At 35.0% G+C, this 15,979-nt stretch overlaps 1 protein-coding gene across 8 annotated transcripts in view; it reads left to right on the plus strand.

Annotated features, from left to right (window-relative positions):
* The first annotated feature begins 691 nt into the window (after positions 1 to 691).
* Positions 692 to 15,979, plus strand: part of RIC-3 (RIC3 acetylcholine receptor chaperone) — an 86,347-nt gene continuing 71,059 nt past the window's right edge. For 4 of the 8 annotated variants that reach the window (XM_069825214.1, XM_069825219.1, XM_069825222.1 and 1 more), the window contains exons 1-3: positions 692 to 911; positions 10,394 to 10,756; positions 11,575 to 11,699. In XM_069825214.1, coding sequence (XP_069681315.1) covers positions 770 to 911; positions 10,394 to 10,756; positions 11,575 to 11,699 — 630 coding nt within the window. In that variant the 5' untranslated portion in view covers positions 692 to 769. The remainder of the gene's footprint in view (positions 912 to 10,393; positions 10,757 to 11,574; positions 11,700 to 15,979) is intronic. The other 4 variants (XM_069825215.1, XM_069825218.1, XM_069825220.1 and 1 more) reach the window with 3 other exon arrangements.

Genomic DNA, 15,979 nt, shown 5'->3' on the forward strand with positions numbered 1-15,979 from the left:
GATGGAGACAAAACGTTATAATAGTATACGGATGGAGATAGGTGAGCTGAGTGTAGCAGGTGGAGGGTGGTCCCTGAGTTAATTCGTGCATGAGAGAGTTAAAAAAAAACAATAATATGAGAATTGCGCACAAATGTGCAGTTACGAGAAAGGTGTCACTGTTCCCTACGGTTCACTAGCGTATTCCCTGAGTGATTTGATTCTGTTTCGACACTCGTTGAAATGGCATCTTGCACACTTTTTATCGCAGAGCTTACACACGCATTCCGGTGATGGTTCGTGGTGTTCAGTTCTCCTGCATAGCTTGTGGTGGAAAATACAATGAATAGTAGGAAATCGTTCCTTTTCACCCCGTTATCTGGCAACATTGAACCACAGTCTAGTATATACGGTCACGAGGGCTCAATTCGTAGTAAATATACATCCATACATAGTTGCTGATCACTAGGATCGCTAATATCGCCTCGTTACAGACAATGCGAAATAATACCGGCACAATCTATTGTTCCTAGCACCCTCACAACTCACATTTCGTGACTGTATATACTAGACTATGATTGATCTCTATGCTATGTTGTGAAGCAGAGTTTGGCAATGCCACGAAAACGAAAACACCGCTCAGGGTATTTCGTATGTTCGTTCGTGGTTTCAGTGGTTACCGAGATTAGTACTAATCCACAAGTATAATGTATGAACGTATCCGCATTTGCAGACGACATTACAAAATTACTACGACTGTTGACTACGTTGACGACCGCACCATACGAAAATGGCTGTTGAATTTGGAACTGGAAAAACAATTTTTATTTTAGCAATAGTAGTTGGATGTTTTGCAGTTCTATGGCCGAAATTATTTTATCCCATGCTGCAGGCTTCCGTCAATACACGAACCCCAATTGATAGTTCTCAAGGTAAGATCGATGAGTGGGTCAGTTCTATTTATACTTGCACTTCTTGCCCAGAAAGTTTGACATCGGTTATTGGGCAATATTCCACTTACAAAGAGAGAAATATACAGAGAAAGATTGTGCTGAAGTTTCATTCTGAGAACAAATATTCATTTATTAATGACCAGCAGGTTAATTTAACAAAAACTTTATGTACGGCGCTTGATGACATTAATCTATTCTGTTATATGTGTGAGTGATCTTAGCCAAAATGGTTACTGATTATGGCTACTGCGAAATCTGTAAAGGTGGATACAATGTGAATCAAAATCCTTATATTCCTGTGCACTTAAGTGTGTACATTGCCTATCCATTACTGTTTATTGCCAAATTGTCCTCACAGTATTAGACTGACTGAAGTAATTTCATTCACATAGTAACCACCTCAGAAGATATCGCAACAGTTTGGCGAACATTTTTTATAGATCGATGGAAATTAGACTATAGCCTAAATCAGTAGTGTCAGAGTTGTAAGCTCCAATACCAGTTGTGGAGCTAGATCGGAGCTTGAACTTGCTTATGTCTGTGGAAACATTGGAGCACGAAACCAGTCTAGTGGAGCGCTCCGCTCCGTTTAGTCCCTGTCTGACATCGCTGGCCTAAATGATTACTAATATCTTTAAGTGGTCAAGGTAGAGTATCCACCGGCCACTGAACGAATATTTCACACTTTTATCACTGCCATGTGGCGCTATAAACCAATTTTCGGCAATCTAATGTAAAAGTCTGCCTACAAATATTTGGAAAGTTTCAAAGAAAATACACAAATTCAATTTTCTAATATGATTTTTTGTTTTTAAATTCGATAATATGCTAGGAGACGTTAGATATAGGCCACACTTGCACTAAACCTGGAGTAATTTAAGCTTAATAATCAAATATGATTCTACTTGTTTCCTAGTATGTGTATGTATGTATTTATTAACACTACAATTGGATATAAATCCGGTGGCAGTGATATATAATATACAATAATACCATTGTACCCGGTACTCATTACGTAAGTCGTTTTTATTTTTACACAGTGGTTCCTTTCTGAAACGAATTTTAATAGTTTGTTATTAGGTGTGATTTTAGTCAGTTTGTAATATTTTTTGGTCCAGGGAAAATATACATAGGCTATTTTACGAATATACATCATTGGCTGACTTAACTGCTTATGTAATGGGTACTAGAGCGCTTTCAGAATAAGAAGGCATTTAAGGCGGAGCTAGTTCAGGCTGGTCTATGTCAACTAGCCAGTGACAGTGAAGCGGTGTTGCCTAGTTAAATCGTCGCGAAGTCTCGCTGAAGCGTAGCGTACCGGTATTAGTTTCTTTCTTGCGTGCACAATACTTATGGCTACGAATGAATTTTAAGCTGTGCCATTCGATAGAGCTACACGTACTGAATTCAACTGTACCAGAATGGCAATTTTACGTCAATTGGTTCGCGTGTTATCGCTTTAAGACTAAACAGAGATATCCAACCTACAGCATAGAACATATTTTGCTCTGAAGCCCCTCTCTGTAAACGAAGATAGATTATGTTTATTTTCAAATTCAGATGTCGACTGTTTTCTCTTGTGTGATGTGTAACAACATAACAATGTTTCTTGAAGGGATTGCAATTGGTTCTGGTGTTTCATCTGTTATACGCAAAAGAACAGTCCTAAACTCACAAGCAAGGAGTATGGTATTTTCTGTATATAATTTTTCTAAAGAACTAGCTTATGATGCAGTGCGTGTCAGTTTTTCACAAACAAAGAAGTTCATACGTTATCTCATATTCTCGGACTACAAAGAGACAATTAAAATATTTGGTATACTTGAATTTACCTCTCCTGGAAAATAATGCAAAGCAAGTGTTAATTATTTGTACAATTTTCAGACTCGTGTATTACTTCATCATACGATATTTGAAATATATTAGTAGTACTTATGTGTTAGCAGTATCATTATAATAGAACGTGGAAAGAAGAAGAAAGTTGAGAATAACCATAGGTACGATATTCACTTTTCATTGGAATATTATACATGGTATAAGACGAAATATCGCATAAACATATGAGATACTTGGATGATATTGTAAACATAAACTCTCCTGCCTCTTTTTCCATGAATTATACGAAGAATATTAACAACATTCTTTCTTAAGAGCATTGGAAAACTTTATAAGATGAAGCAAATTAATTACATTGCACGTTTAAAATATATACAGGCATGTTAGAAACAAGGAGATTTTATGATTCCAAAACTCAATTTCTATTTTAAAAACCTTTCGTTATGTATATTACACTTTATACGTTTTTTTCTAACATACAATTTTACCTTCAATATATTAACAATGGTATTGGGTTACAGTTTTCATATTCACTATTGTACAACTACCTTCACTCGTAGGTTTATATTGCCACAGGCCAGAGTGATGGAACATAGAATCCTGGACCTCTAAGTAGGTATAAGCTTGAGGATTAAATTAAATTAGGCTTGATTTAACAAAGTAAAATAAAGTAATCTTCAATTTCAATATGAGTACTGGTACTGAATTAGGCCTACATATGAACAGATATGCTTATATTCTTATAGCCAGAATATGGAACTCTGGAACTCTAGATATGTAAAAATTAGATAATAAAATAAAATTAGATAGACTTAGTTTAATAGAGAAAAATAAAATAATCTATTGTTTCAGTATGAGTACTAAATTATATATGAACACACATTATGATTACCTCGTAACAAGAATATAGAACACTGGACCCCTAGGTGTGTATAAGCTAGAGAATTAAATTAAATTATATAGGCTTCATTTAACAGAGGAAAAATAAAATATTTTTCAACTTCAATATCAATATTAAATTATGTTTCTACAGATATGTTTGTTTTATTATCGTTAGATTCATATGCTACCCCTACAGACAAACTATGCCTCATCTTTCCTCTGGAGAAATAAACAATAATAAATTCAGCTTTGCTGTACAAGGAAGTCTGAGACAGAATTAAGACATTCTTTCTCAGACATTAGCATAGTAAATTTCTATGTATCTGTCACTTTATTTCTCAAGTTAGTGACTCCAAGATCTACTGATTTTTGAAGCGAAGAAATAATAAAAATTGGGATGAAAATTACTTCAGTGAGAGTAATTAAGTTATATTTAAACATTACCCACAATGAAGAAACAGATCTCGACCTGCTTGCTCGCTGCAACTGATATTTTCTGTCCTTATCTGTTGTCTCTGTCATACACGTCTCGTGCACCATGTGACAATGTCGTACTGCTGCTAGCACTCAATTGCCTTAGGCCATATGCCTTCTTATTCTGAAACCGCTATAGGAAACTTCCTCTATTTTATACATATTTCATTGTTATTTTTCATCCAAAGATTATTAAGAACGATGAATATGACTTATGTCTCCTATCTTTCTTCAAATAGTGTTTATGTGCAATGTTAATTTTTATTTGTTTTCATAAGTTAACAGTGATGCACATTGAGGGCAACATAAGAAATTATTTTCCTACGCAATCCACGCTATATTTACATTGTTTTGAAATAATTAATCGAAGATGCTTTGCTTATTGTTTATTACACGCACATTTGTATGTAATTTCTATTCTATACGTTTTTTCCTATCCCAAAATCATTAAGAATGGTGAATATTATTCATGCTTGTTTCCTGTATTTCTTAAAATAATGTTATGTGACATGTTAGTTTTTATTTGTCGTTATTTACGTAAAAATGATGTGCCAAAAAAATAATAATTTCGTACTCACTCCACATCCTATATTCACATTTGTTTTTTCAGTGATTTATTAAAGAATCTACCGGTATTTACCTAAAAGACTAATTTAGAAACATGTTACACAAATCATCCTTGAACCAAAAGAGGATGCTCCCTGGACAAAATGATCGTATATTGCAGTGGTCGTCAGCACGCGCTGAAGTGTACCAGATTTGCACCATCGCACGGTGGTTCCAAATACAAATCTAGCAGCACAAAATTAATAACTTCTCTCGTTTCTAACAGATTTTCATAAAATTTTGTATACAAGTTACAAATGGCATTTTGCATTTGCAAGTAAACTCTGATTACGTTTGGATAAGATAAACGACCCTTTCATAGGGATTGAATTTAAAATAATAATAATAATAATTTTATAAAACAGATTTTCGCAGGGATTGGAACGAAATCACAAATGCATTATATACTTTGTGTTAAATATTACTGTGTGAAAATGCTAAAAATACACAATAATTGTACATATTCAGTAAGATAGCATTTAATTTTTTTTTAAGAAAATAGGGTACATATTAATAGAATTTTAACAAAACTGCTAACTCTGGTTAAATAAACCTACATTTGAAATATTACAAATATTTGAGAGAGATGTAACTTTATTAATTTTCAAACATCATCACCATCATCACGTTGTGATCCAGGAGCAGTCTCAGTTGGCCTACATCAGGAGATACACTTTTTCTTCTCTTGACGTTTGATACGACCGTTTACCATCGGCCCAGAGGAAATTATGACTGTGTGCATCAAATCAGTCATCGTACCGGCTCTACAAAATTTGCGCATGTGATATTCCCTGCAATTCTTGTAATCTTTATTTCGAACTTCTTGGGCTTCCTCAGACATCATCCTAACAGGAAGTACAGCTTCCTTTATCAATTGCACACAATGGATAAGTATTTTATGCACACATTGCGGCTTATGTTTCTGTATGTATAATTCTAAAGTGCCCAAACAGTATTTTTGAAACTCTTCAACATTAATGCTGTACCCACTGGAGATTGTTTTAGCAGTGGTCGGCAAAGATTATGTCATATAAAATGCAGCCTGCAATACACAGCAAAGGGGAAGGTAGGAGAGGAGGATATCCAAATTGCGTAACATTGAATGATGAATAAGTGCTGGCTAAGAGGAGGGATATCATGCCTTAACCTTATGCCCTGCTCATATATTAAGGGGTTGACTCACGAGTTACAAAATGCCGACCACTGATTTTAAAGTTTAAAGCTGGTTCCAAATGGTCGAATCAAGTCTTCATCTATGCCAGTAATTTCTGATGCCAAACCTGGATCTTCATAGAACCTCCACGCGCTGTTCCCGTCATTGGTCGTACTAAATTCTGGTTTGGGAATGTCGACAAGAAGTCCCTTTTCTTTATAGAAGCGATCTTACTTTTTTTTTTTTTCGTTCATTTTCGTGGCCCTTTCTGGGTAAAACTTGACACTTGCTTTACTATTTCTGCTGCATACCTGCCTGCATATTTCTGCAACAAGAGCATTCAAATGTGTTTCCAGCAAAGGTTTCAGCTTTCTCTTCTGACTTTTCTCAGCACATTCATGAAACGGCTTTTGTGGACGATCTTTGTTTTTTTGTTCTTGGGCACAGTATTAAAAAAAAAGTAATTTTAACATTTAACCAATACTTGTATTTCCTTAAGAAGATTTTTTAATACATAGGGAAGAGTAGCCATCGATGGACCGTTGCCATATTCTTGGTCATATTGACTGTGTATGCGTGAAACGTGACCTCAATGTTCCCTCTCGTGTATGTCTCTCCTGAGTTGTCTTTGGTGGTGGCAGCATACACGTGGGCTGAACAAAAAGCTCTGATACGTTTTTGTTATTTTTACTGTAATGTTAAAGTAACTTTAAGTACAGAGTAGATTGGCTTAATGACATATATAGCTGGAAGCAGTGTTCTGTCTGCTTCCTTTTCAGTTGTATATTCATAAATTTTGTATAACCTCTTCAGCGCTCTTGAAGTGTGATTAGAACATGGCGAAGTTGCTATGGATGGACCAGCTGGAGTTCTCATGAATGGACTGCATTTTAAAATGGATCATTCACGGAAACCAATTCCCTTTAGGAAGCAATCAAAATCAAGACTCCTGGTTTTGTTTCATGTGTGAAGAAACCATCGAGGAAAATATGATTTAGTGTATGTCTTGCAGGAAATGGGTACACGAAGCTTGTCCAAATGTTAGACGGAGTCAAAAGAAATAGTTTGTGTGCCATGTGTGTCTTGAAAAGTAAGACTCTTTTATCTAGAGTATAAGAATAATTTCAGACTCCAGAAAATAATTTTATATGTGAAATCACATCATTATGTTTCTGCCTTGTAATTCAAAGTTGTATACTAACATTTGTTAACACTGTATTAGCTAATTTGATATATTATGGATTTTATAATTTGTCCTACAGAATAATCTCTGTAATGTTGACAATTAATATTTGAGGAGAAAAATTTGAGTGGTCAGAGCGCTTGGTACATAGAACCAAGGACCTGGGTTCGATCCCGGCGCCGGAGCGAATTTTTCTCCTCAAATATTAATTTGAAATAGCCTAAAACTTTGTAAAATATTGAAATGACAAGGACTGTGTTTTTCATGATTTTCAGTTTCAAAATACGATTATAATTGGATTAAAAGTAAGTTCAACGTCCATTAATCATATCTATATTTCTTCATTGTTATGATTTGTCATTTGTAGATATTATTTTGAGATATTTTTAAAATTGTTCTTGTTCTTTTGGTCCATTCATGGGAACATCTTGGTCCATTCTTAGAACCCTGTCGTCTTCAATGAACCAATAACCGAATTTTAAATGAGCTAATATTTAAACAGATATAAATAGAATGTAGCCCTGAAACTTTATTATATCATACCTTATTAGTAATGTAATTGTTCAAGCCTATGAACGGAATTTCAGACGCTGCCTTTGTTAGATAAAATAAGAAATCGTTAACTGGTCCATTGATGTCTACTTTCCCTTATAGGCAATTTGTCCATCGCTCTTTAAGTTTCATTCAGAATTCAGCACAGGCCTGTCACACAAGCGATCCAGGTTCGAGTCCCAGTCAGATCTAGGATTTTTCATTGAAAAATCCATAGTCACACTTGTGGCAGACAAGGTCGCAGCAGGGTTTTGTCGGAATTCTCCCGTTTTTCCCATATTAGGCATCTACATCATTCCGTCACCATTTCTCTATTTGGTCGTCATTCCATAGCATTCCCTGATCTCCAGCTAGTGATGCACTGAGGGGTCTGGCATAGAGATGAGGGGGGTTGCCTGCTTGAAACTGGGTACGCAGCAAACCTTAGTGTTGTCAGCTGGTGTGGGTTTGGGAACGTGCCTAGCTTGAGGGTTAGTGCAATACATTGTAACAGGTCACGGTGCTGGACATAGCGCCCCTCCTGTAAATTCCATTCCACTGTTTTCAATTAAAAACACGAATTTAAGATATATTAAGTGATTTTGTTTTATATACCCCAGTTTTGAAATACATGACAATACTTGTCCCAGAAACATATTTCGGAACAAATGGGCACATTAGTGGAAAACGTAATGTTCCTGTAATTTACGGGATTTTGGGTATCCTATCTCTCCATAGCAGTTGCATTTGTAATTTTCTATTTTAGTTAAAATCGTGTGAGTAAGACTATTACATTTCTTCAGCATGAATTGGTTTCTGTCCAGATTGTCATGCGACAGTATTATACTTACTTACTTATGGCCTTTAAGGAACCCGGATGTTCATTGCCGCCCCCACATAAGCCCGCCATTGGTCCTATCCTGAGCAAAATTAATCCAGTCCCTACCATCATATCCCATCTCCCTCAAATCCATTTTAATATTATCCTCCCATCTACGTCTCGGCCTCCCCATAGGTCTTATTCCCTCCAGCCTCCCAATTAACACTCTATATGCATTTCTGGATTCACCCATATGTGCTACATGCCCTGCCCATCTCAAACGTCTGGATTTAAAATGTTCCTAGTTATGTCACATGATGAATACAGTGCGTGCAGTTCTGTGTTGTGTAACTTTCTCCATTCTCCTGTAACTTCATCCTTCATAGCCCCAAATATTTTCCTTATTCTCAAACACCCTTAATCTCTGTTCCTCTCTCAAAGTGAGAGTCCAAGTTTCACAACCATACAGAACAACCGGTAATATAACTGTTTTATAAATTCTAACTTTAAGATTTTTTGACAGCAGACTAGATGACAAAAGCTTCTCAACCGAATAATAACACGCATTTCCCATATTTATTCTGTGTTTAATTTCCTCCTGAGTGTCATTTATATTTGTTACTGTTGCTCCAAGATATTTGAATTTTTCCACCTCTTCAAAGGATAAATCTCCAATTTTTATAGTTCTATTTCGTACAATATTTTGGTCACGGGACATAATCATATACTTTGTCTTTTCGGGATTTACTTCCAAACCTCTCTTTTTACTTGCTTCAAGTAGAATTTCCATGTTTTCCCTAATTGTTTGTGCATTTTCTCCTAACATATTCACGTCATCTGCATAGACAAAAAGCTCATGTAACCCATTCAATTCCAAACCCTCTGTGTTATCCTGGACTTTCCTAATGGCATATTCTAGAGCGAAGTTAAAAACTAAAGGTGATAGTGCATCTCCTTGCTTTAGCCAGCAGTGAATTGGGAAAGCATCAGATAGAAACTGGCGTATACGAACTCTGTTGTAAGTTTCACTAAGAGACATTTTAATTAATCGAACTAGTTTCTTGGGAATACGAAATTCAATAAGAATATTATATAAAACTTCTTTCTTAACTGAGTTATATGCCTTTTTGAAATCTATGAATAACTGATGTACTGTACTCTTATACTCCCATTTTTTCTCCAATATCTGTCGAATACAAAAAATCTGATCAATATTCGATCTATTACACCTAAAACCACACTGATGATCCCCAATAATTTCATCTACATATGGAGTTAATCTTCTCAAAAGGATATTTGACAAAATTTTGTACAACGTCAACCAAAGTGATATTTCTTGAAAGTTATTATAATTAGTCTTGTCCCCCTTCTTAAAAATAGGTATGATTATGGATTCCTTCCATTGTTCTGATACAATTTCCTTTTTCCAAATAGCAAGTACAAGTTTATAAATTTCGTTAGATAATGCGCTTCCACCATCTTGTATTAATTCTGCTGGAATTTGATCAATACCTGAAGACTTGTATTTTTTTTCAGATTTTCTATCGCAATTTTGACTTCAGAAAGTGTGCGTTCGGGTATAAGTGGTTCAGCATTTTGTATTTGAATTTCGTCCTGATCATTTCTATTTGGCCTATGTATATTTAGTAGTTGCCCAAAATAGTTTTTCCATCTGTTAAGAATTGAATGAGAGTCTGCAAGCAAGTCACCATTCTCATCCTTGATCACGTTTACCCTTGCCTCATATTCGTTTTTAAATTCCTTTATACCCTTATATAAATCTCAAATGTTTTTATTCTTACTATTTGCTTCTACCTCATTCAGTTTCCCCTTCTAGTAATCTCTCTTTGTATTCCTAAGTGTACGACTTGCTTCCCATCTTTCATGCGATAGTATTATAATGGCTAAAAAAAGATATCCCAATAATGAACATTTTGATTTTGTGATATTGTATTATGTTATTTGATTTTTTCCAGCATCGACATGTTGTGATGTTATCTTCGAAACTGATGTAAACGCAATAAAAATTATCACAGAGATGTGTGGAAATATAATACATCATTATGATGAGGTAGATCCCAAGCTGATCCAGGCATTTAAACAGGGAAAACTAACAAAAACGGGCATTGAAACCTGCAGAAATGAGGTTCTCAATAAGTGTGGACTTGATATCACAGCTTTTCTTCACGAAAATGTTCGCCTGGGGAAAACCTACAAGCAGATTCTGGATGAAGTACGATCTTTCAACAGTTCCGTTTGTCTAAAAATGAACTTCGGTATTGAACCTGGATTGCTAGGGGTTCCTCACAGAATGAGAATTGGGTCTATCGTTTTGCCAAGTAAGACAGAGATTTGAATGGACTGACTAACATTATTAATAATAAAGTGTTCTGTGTGTTTACCAACTAATTTAGTTATAAATTATACTAAAATTCTTTATTAATGTGTTGGTGTCAGTGGGTAAGTAGGAAATGAAATCCTGAAAATCCTTACATTATGTACAGCAGAATGGCTACTGTTCAGTCATGACTGCTTTGGGGTTGACCTTTTAGCCCTCATAGACCTCCGGTCAGAGAGATGAATGTAGCCAGCTAAGCAGAAGTTATTTGTCGTAAAGAATAGATTGTACATTGGCTATGATATCCTCTCCTCGTTATATTAACTACTTTGTTCTGAAGAGTTCTTTGCTAAGTAAATAATACAGGTGAGGCAGAAAGTGTCAATTTTAACTTCCTCTCTTTTCACTGTACTGTTATACATTTGAACTTTACACTCTGTACTCTAATCCTCCTAGCAGAGGAGGATTAGAGTACAGATTTTGTTGATTTTCTTATGTTCAAGTAAGATACTAACATACCGGTACCTTTTTACACAAAAGTCGAAATATCCCTTAAATGTATACATTCATAAATGAGTACGACTTCAGAAAAGTTCATTAATATTATCAAGAACTAATTTATATGTTTGATGCGTTGTGTGAAAGCACATAAAAACTTTACTGTGTTTTGCTAGAAATACTATTAATCCAACACTAACATTTAGTATTTAAGTGCTTACTGATTCACTGGATTTTGCTACTTAAAATGTGGCCGATTTTATTTTTATTTGTGGTTGTTTCTCGAGAATGTTTTACTATAATTATCATTTATTTCCTCAGGACATCATCGTCAAGAAAGACCACCTCATTTACGTCCAGACATGCTGCATCCAGCATTACGAGAGAGAGGTCGGGCCATTCCACAATCTCACATTGTACCAAGAGTTGTAGAAAAGGAAGGACGGGTATGTTATCATATATATTGTGTTTAGATCATTTGACAAATACGTTAGACTAAGCAATTTACAATATTGACATAAATTGGCAAACTAGTTAGCGGTACTAAAAACAACTTTATTCTACACTTAGGCAGTTAGACTTAAATTAAAAGTATTTTGAGACATTTTGCCTCGCATAATGGTTTCAAACAAATTGTAAAAATTCCCTATATGAGTAGTTGAAGTTGACTGTGATTTGATTAGATCTGTTGTGCTCCTGTTTCGAACATCTGTTCACTTACAGTTCATAAGACAAAAAACACTGTGCATGAACTTTGATGCATAGTATGCTTACAACCCAACTCACTTATTTTTTTCCTTTTCTAAATTTGTAACTCTTAACATTGTTTGATTTTAAACTAGTGAGCCCTGAAACTTTTTCTGGCAAGTATTACCTTCTACAGAGATTGCACTTTCAGTGCATCTCTGGAACAGTTGAATCCATCATATAAATCACCTTCAACCACGGATAAACTAAATGTTTCAATGTTCCATTATGCAAAAATAAGAGAGAAAAATGCTCAAAGAGAAGAAAAATACAGGAGTCGGGAGACTTAAAAATTAGGCCTACCAACACGGGAGATCCCGGGAAATAAGGGAGGGTTGACAGCTTTAGACATAAGGTGCAGATGTATTTGTATGCCATGTACAATTATTAGCTTTTCTTTAGAAATTAGTAGCAGAGATGATGGATGGACGGAGGAGAATAATTCATCCTCTGTACTTCTGCATTCACTGTCTCTTTCATTTTCAGTTGTCAGTAAAAGATATTTCTTTAGAACTGAAATTAAAGAATAAATAAAAACTAGGTAAGCCTATTTGTATTACGACATAGGAAGCCTTAATTGTTAAAAATATAAAATTAAATAAATTTAAGAATGGTTAATAAAACTTAGGTATGCATGACATCAATGTCTTTACTAACAGACTTTTACAAAATGACTTAAAGAATAACAAATCGGAAAAACTGCGTAGTTTTTTTTTTAAATAAGGATGTTGTATATATTTTTTAATCTAACTTTCTTTCATATTATTTTTTGTCTTCCTGAGGCATTCATTTTAACATAAAATTTCTCAGCAACCTTCTCTTGGCTGATCTTATATTCCCAAGAATAATTGCTTATTGAAGGAAAGGTGCAGTATGTTCGATGATATCTATTTTTCAGGGGTCTTACATTATACATGAATTTCAGTATTGTCAACATTTAACTTGAATTCCACATTGAATATATTATGTTCTTTCCCCAAACTTCAACGTTAAACTTGTGAAAATGGAACCTTCTTGAAATCGAAATGTTTTGCTAGTATTGTGATTATCTTTATAATCTTCTGAAACTAGTCAGTCACTATAAAAGAATGTGTTTTTGTTTACACCCTATAGCAGTCGAACAAGTGAAGTGGGTGATCACATATGTGAATGCACATAATCAACTTCTTGAATACACGAGTGATCTGATGTTGATTAATTAATTCTATCATTGCTAATATCATCCAGGAAATCTCATTAGCTTTTCATCACCATAATATGTAAGATGGGTGTACCAACCTGACTGCATTTAAAATAAAGATTTGGGATATAATGCACGAGATAAGGACATAATTAATATTCTGAAAATACTTTCTGTCTTACTTACAAATGGCAGGTTCATTGCTGCCCTCACATAAGCCTGCCATCGGTCCCTATCCTGTGTAAGATTATTCCAGTCTCTATCATCATATCCCACCTTCCTCAAATCCATTTTAATATTATCCTCCCATCTATGTCTCGGCCTCCCCAAAGGTCTTTTTCCCTCCAGCTTCCCAACTAACACTCTATATGCACTTCAGGATTCGCCCATATGTGCTACATGCCCTGCCCATTTCAAACGTCTGGATTTAATGTTCCTAATTGTCAGGAGAAGAATACAATGCGTGCAGTTCTGCATTATGTAACTTTCTCCATTCTCCTGTAACTTCATTCCTCTTAGTCCCAAATATTTTCCTAAGAACCTTATTCTCAAACATCCTTAATCTCTTAATATTTCTATTTTGTACTGTGTTCTGGTCAAGAGTCTTAATCATATACTTTGTCTTTTCGGGATTTACTTCATTATCTCCTTACTTGCTTCAAGTAAAATTCCCATGTTTTCCCTAATTTTGAAGGGATACAGTTATAATAGTGTAGCCTAGATAGAACTTTTTTATTCGAAATTGAAAGTTCTTTTGGTGTTGAAACCTTTTCAGCTGTCTCTACGTAAGAAACAAAGTTAGTTATCGACATAAAGATAAAGCTGAGTCTCAGCTATAGAACTCTTTTCGATAAAAAGTGTATGTAGAACCTTTTTATTCTCTTATCACGATTTGTTATTTTTTACCAGCCAGTGATTTCATGCTTACAAGATCATTAGTAACATTGAACGTTATACAAACGTATAAAATTTTGGTTTCTTACTTAGAATTGACAAAAACGTCAATATATGGACTGTAATGGTTGTTTTGTGATGTCTATAAATAAAGCAAGCAAGTACGTACATATGTATACTGCATGCACATGCTAATTCGCGTGAATCATGATCAATACTTCAACAGAATAATTTGTACTGCTGTGTTTGTTGACATAGGATTATTCTTGGATGATTTATGGTTTTTATATACTGTTCGCTTATTAAAAAAACTAAACAGACAGTTAATCTGCAAAATGAATAACTGGGTGACGGGAAAATCGAAGTTCTGTTGTAACACTAAAACTGTGTGTTGTACTAGTAGACTATATTGTAAACTTGTTGTGTATGTACTCGTATTTCATCTAGACTGTGACTATAAATTAAGACTTTATATTAGTATTAAGTTTTATGACTTGTTCCATATTCTAGCTGTGAAGCAATGTACGAATACCATGGAATGTTAATTCAGTGCGTATATTAACGGGCTCCACAGGAGATGTGGCAAGTAGAATGCAGGTACTCGAGGAGTTGTATTAGTATCATGGAAGTAAAATCAATGACCTAGGCTGCATTGAATGGTGGAGGGTGGGAGGAGGTGTAATATTCTTATGTTAAAACCAGATGCGTAACTTTACATTGCTGCCAGGTCGAATACTGTCGCTTGCTTCACTGTAGAGCCAGTTAGTATATGCACTGTAGATACAATACAATACAAAACACATTTGACAATATGAATATTTTTTTTCTTCTTTTTCTTCATCAGTAATAGCTTTTATGGTATCATTTTGAATCAATGGAGAAGTTTCTGGAAACACTGTTGAAGAATTGAGATGGTTTTCTAAAAATAAACCATATTTTTTTAACATGTTAAAAAATTCTAAAAGAATTTCTTTTGTTCAAAAAACTATCTGATTCGTCATGTCCCCGCAGAGGGAGATCCTGGTTAGCTAGAAGACAATAGCGTCAGTGATTCGTATTAATAAGCTGTGTTTTTCTCTACCCCTTCGTTGTATTTATTGGTATCATTTCTTCATTGATTATCAAGTAAAGTATCAATTCACTTGAATAATTTCAAGTCAAAAATTGTTCCGGGGCCGGGTATCGATCTCAGGACTCTTTCCTTAGCGCACGAATGTTCTACCGACTGAGCTACCCCAGGAACCGGACACGATACCATCACAATTCTTCCCTTTGTATCCACACTTAAATGGGGATGATATAAAGGGAAGAACTGTGACGGTGTCGTGTATGATTCCTGGGGTAGCTCAGTCGGTAGAACATTCGTGTGCTAAACGAAGGGTTCCGGGATTGATACCTGGCCCCGGAACAATTTTTCCCTTGAAATTATTCAAACCTGCTTCATAGGGAGCTTCTACCTGAAAGTCAGATTTGCATATCAATTCACTGTTTGCCAAAAAGTTTTGATTCAGGAAACATTGTACGTGAGTTTGAGATGTTGAATGTTTTTGCTGTGCACTACACAAGTGATTTAAGTCAGCAAATCCATACTTACTCCAAACCTCATTTTTGTTAGAAAACAATAAGCATGGCCAGCAAAATAACCTGTTTGAAATTTCACAACCCACTAACCATTGTACATTTTCATATTGTGAAATAGAAAAATGTCTAGTGTATTGTCCGCTTTTTGTTTTATATTGTTGCACTAAATTCGGAAGTGGCAGGGTAGGCCTATCTTTATTCACTGTATGTAATTATTTCTCTTCTAGTGGGCGAGAAGAGAATGATTTTTGCAAACGATATTTTACAGTATACATTTCCAAGTGCTATTATCATTAAATAAGTAATTTAAATTGTTCACCTGCG

Source organism: Periplaneta americana, chromosome 5 (assembly GCF_040183065.1).
Source record: "Periplaneta americana isolate PAMFEO1 chromosome 5, P.americana_PAMFEO1_priV1, whole genome shotgun sequence".
NCBI classification, from domain to species: Eukaryota; Metazoa; Arthropoda; class Insecta; order Blattodea; family Blattidae; genus Periplaneta; species Periplaneta americana.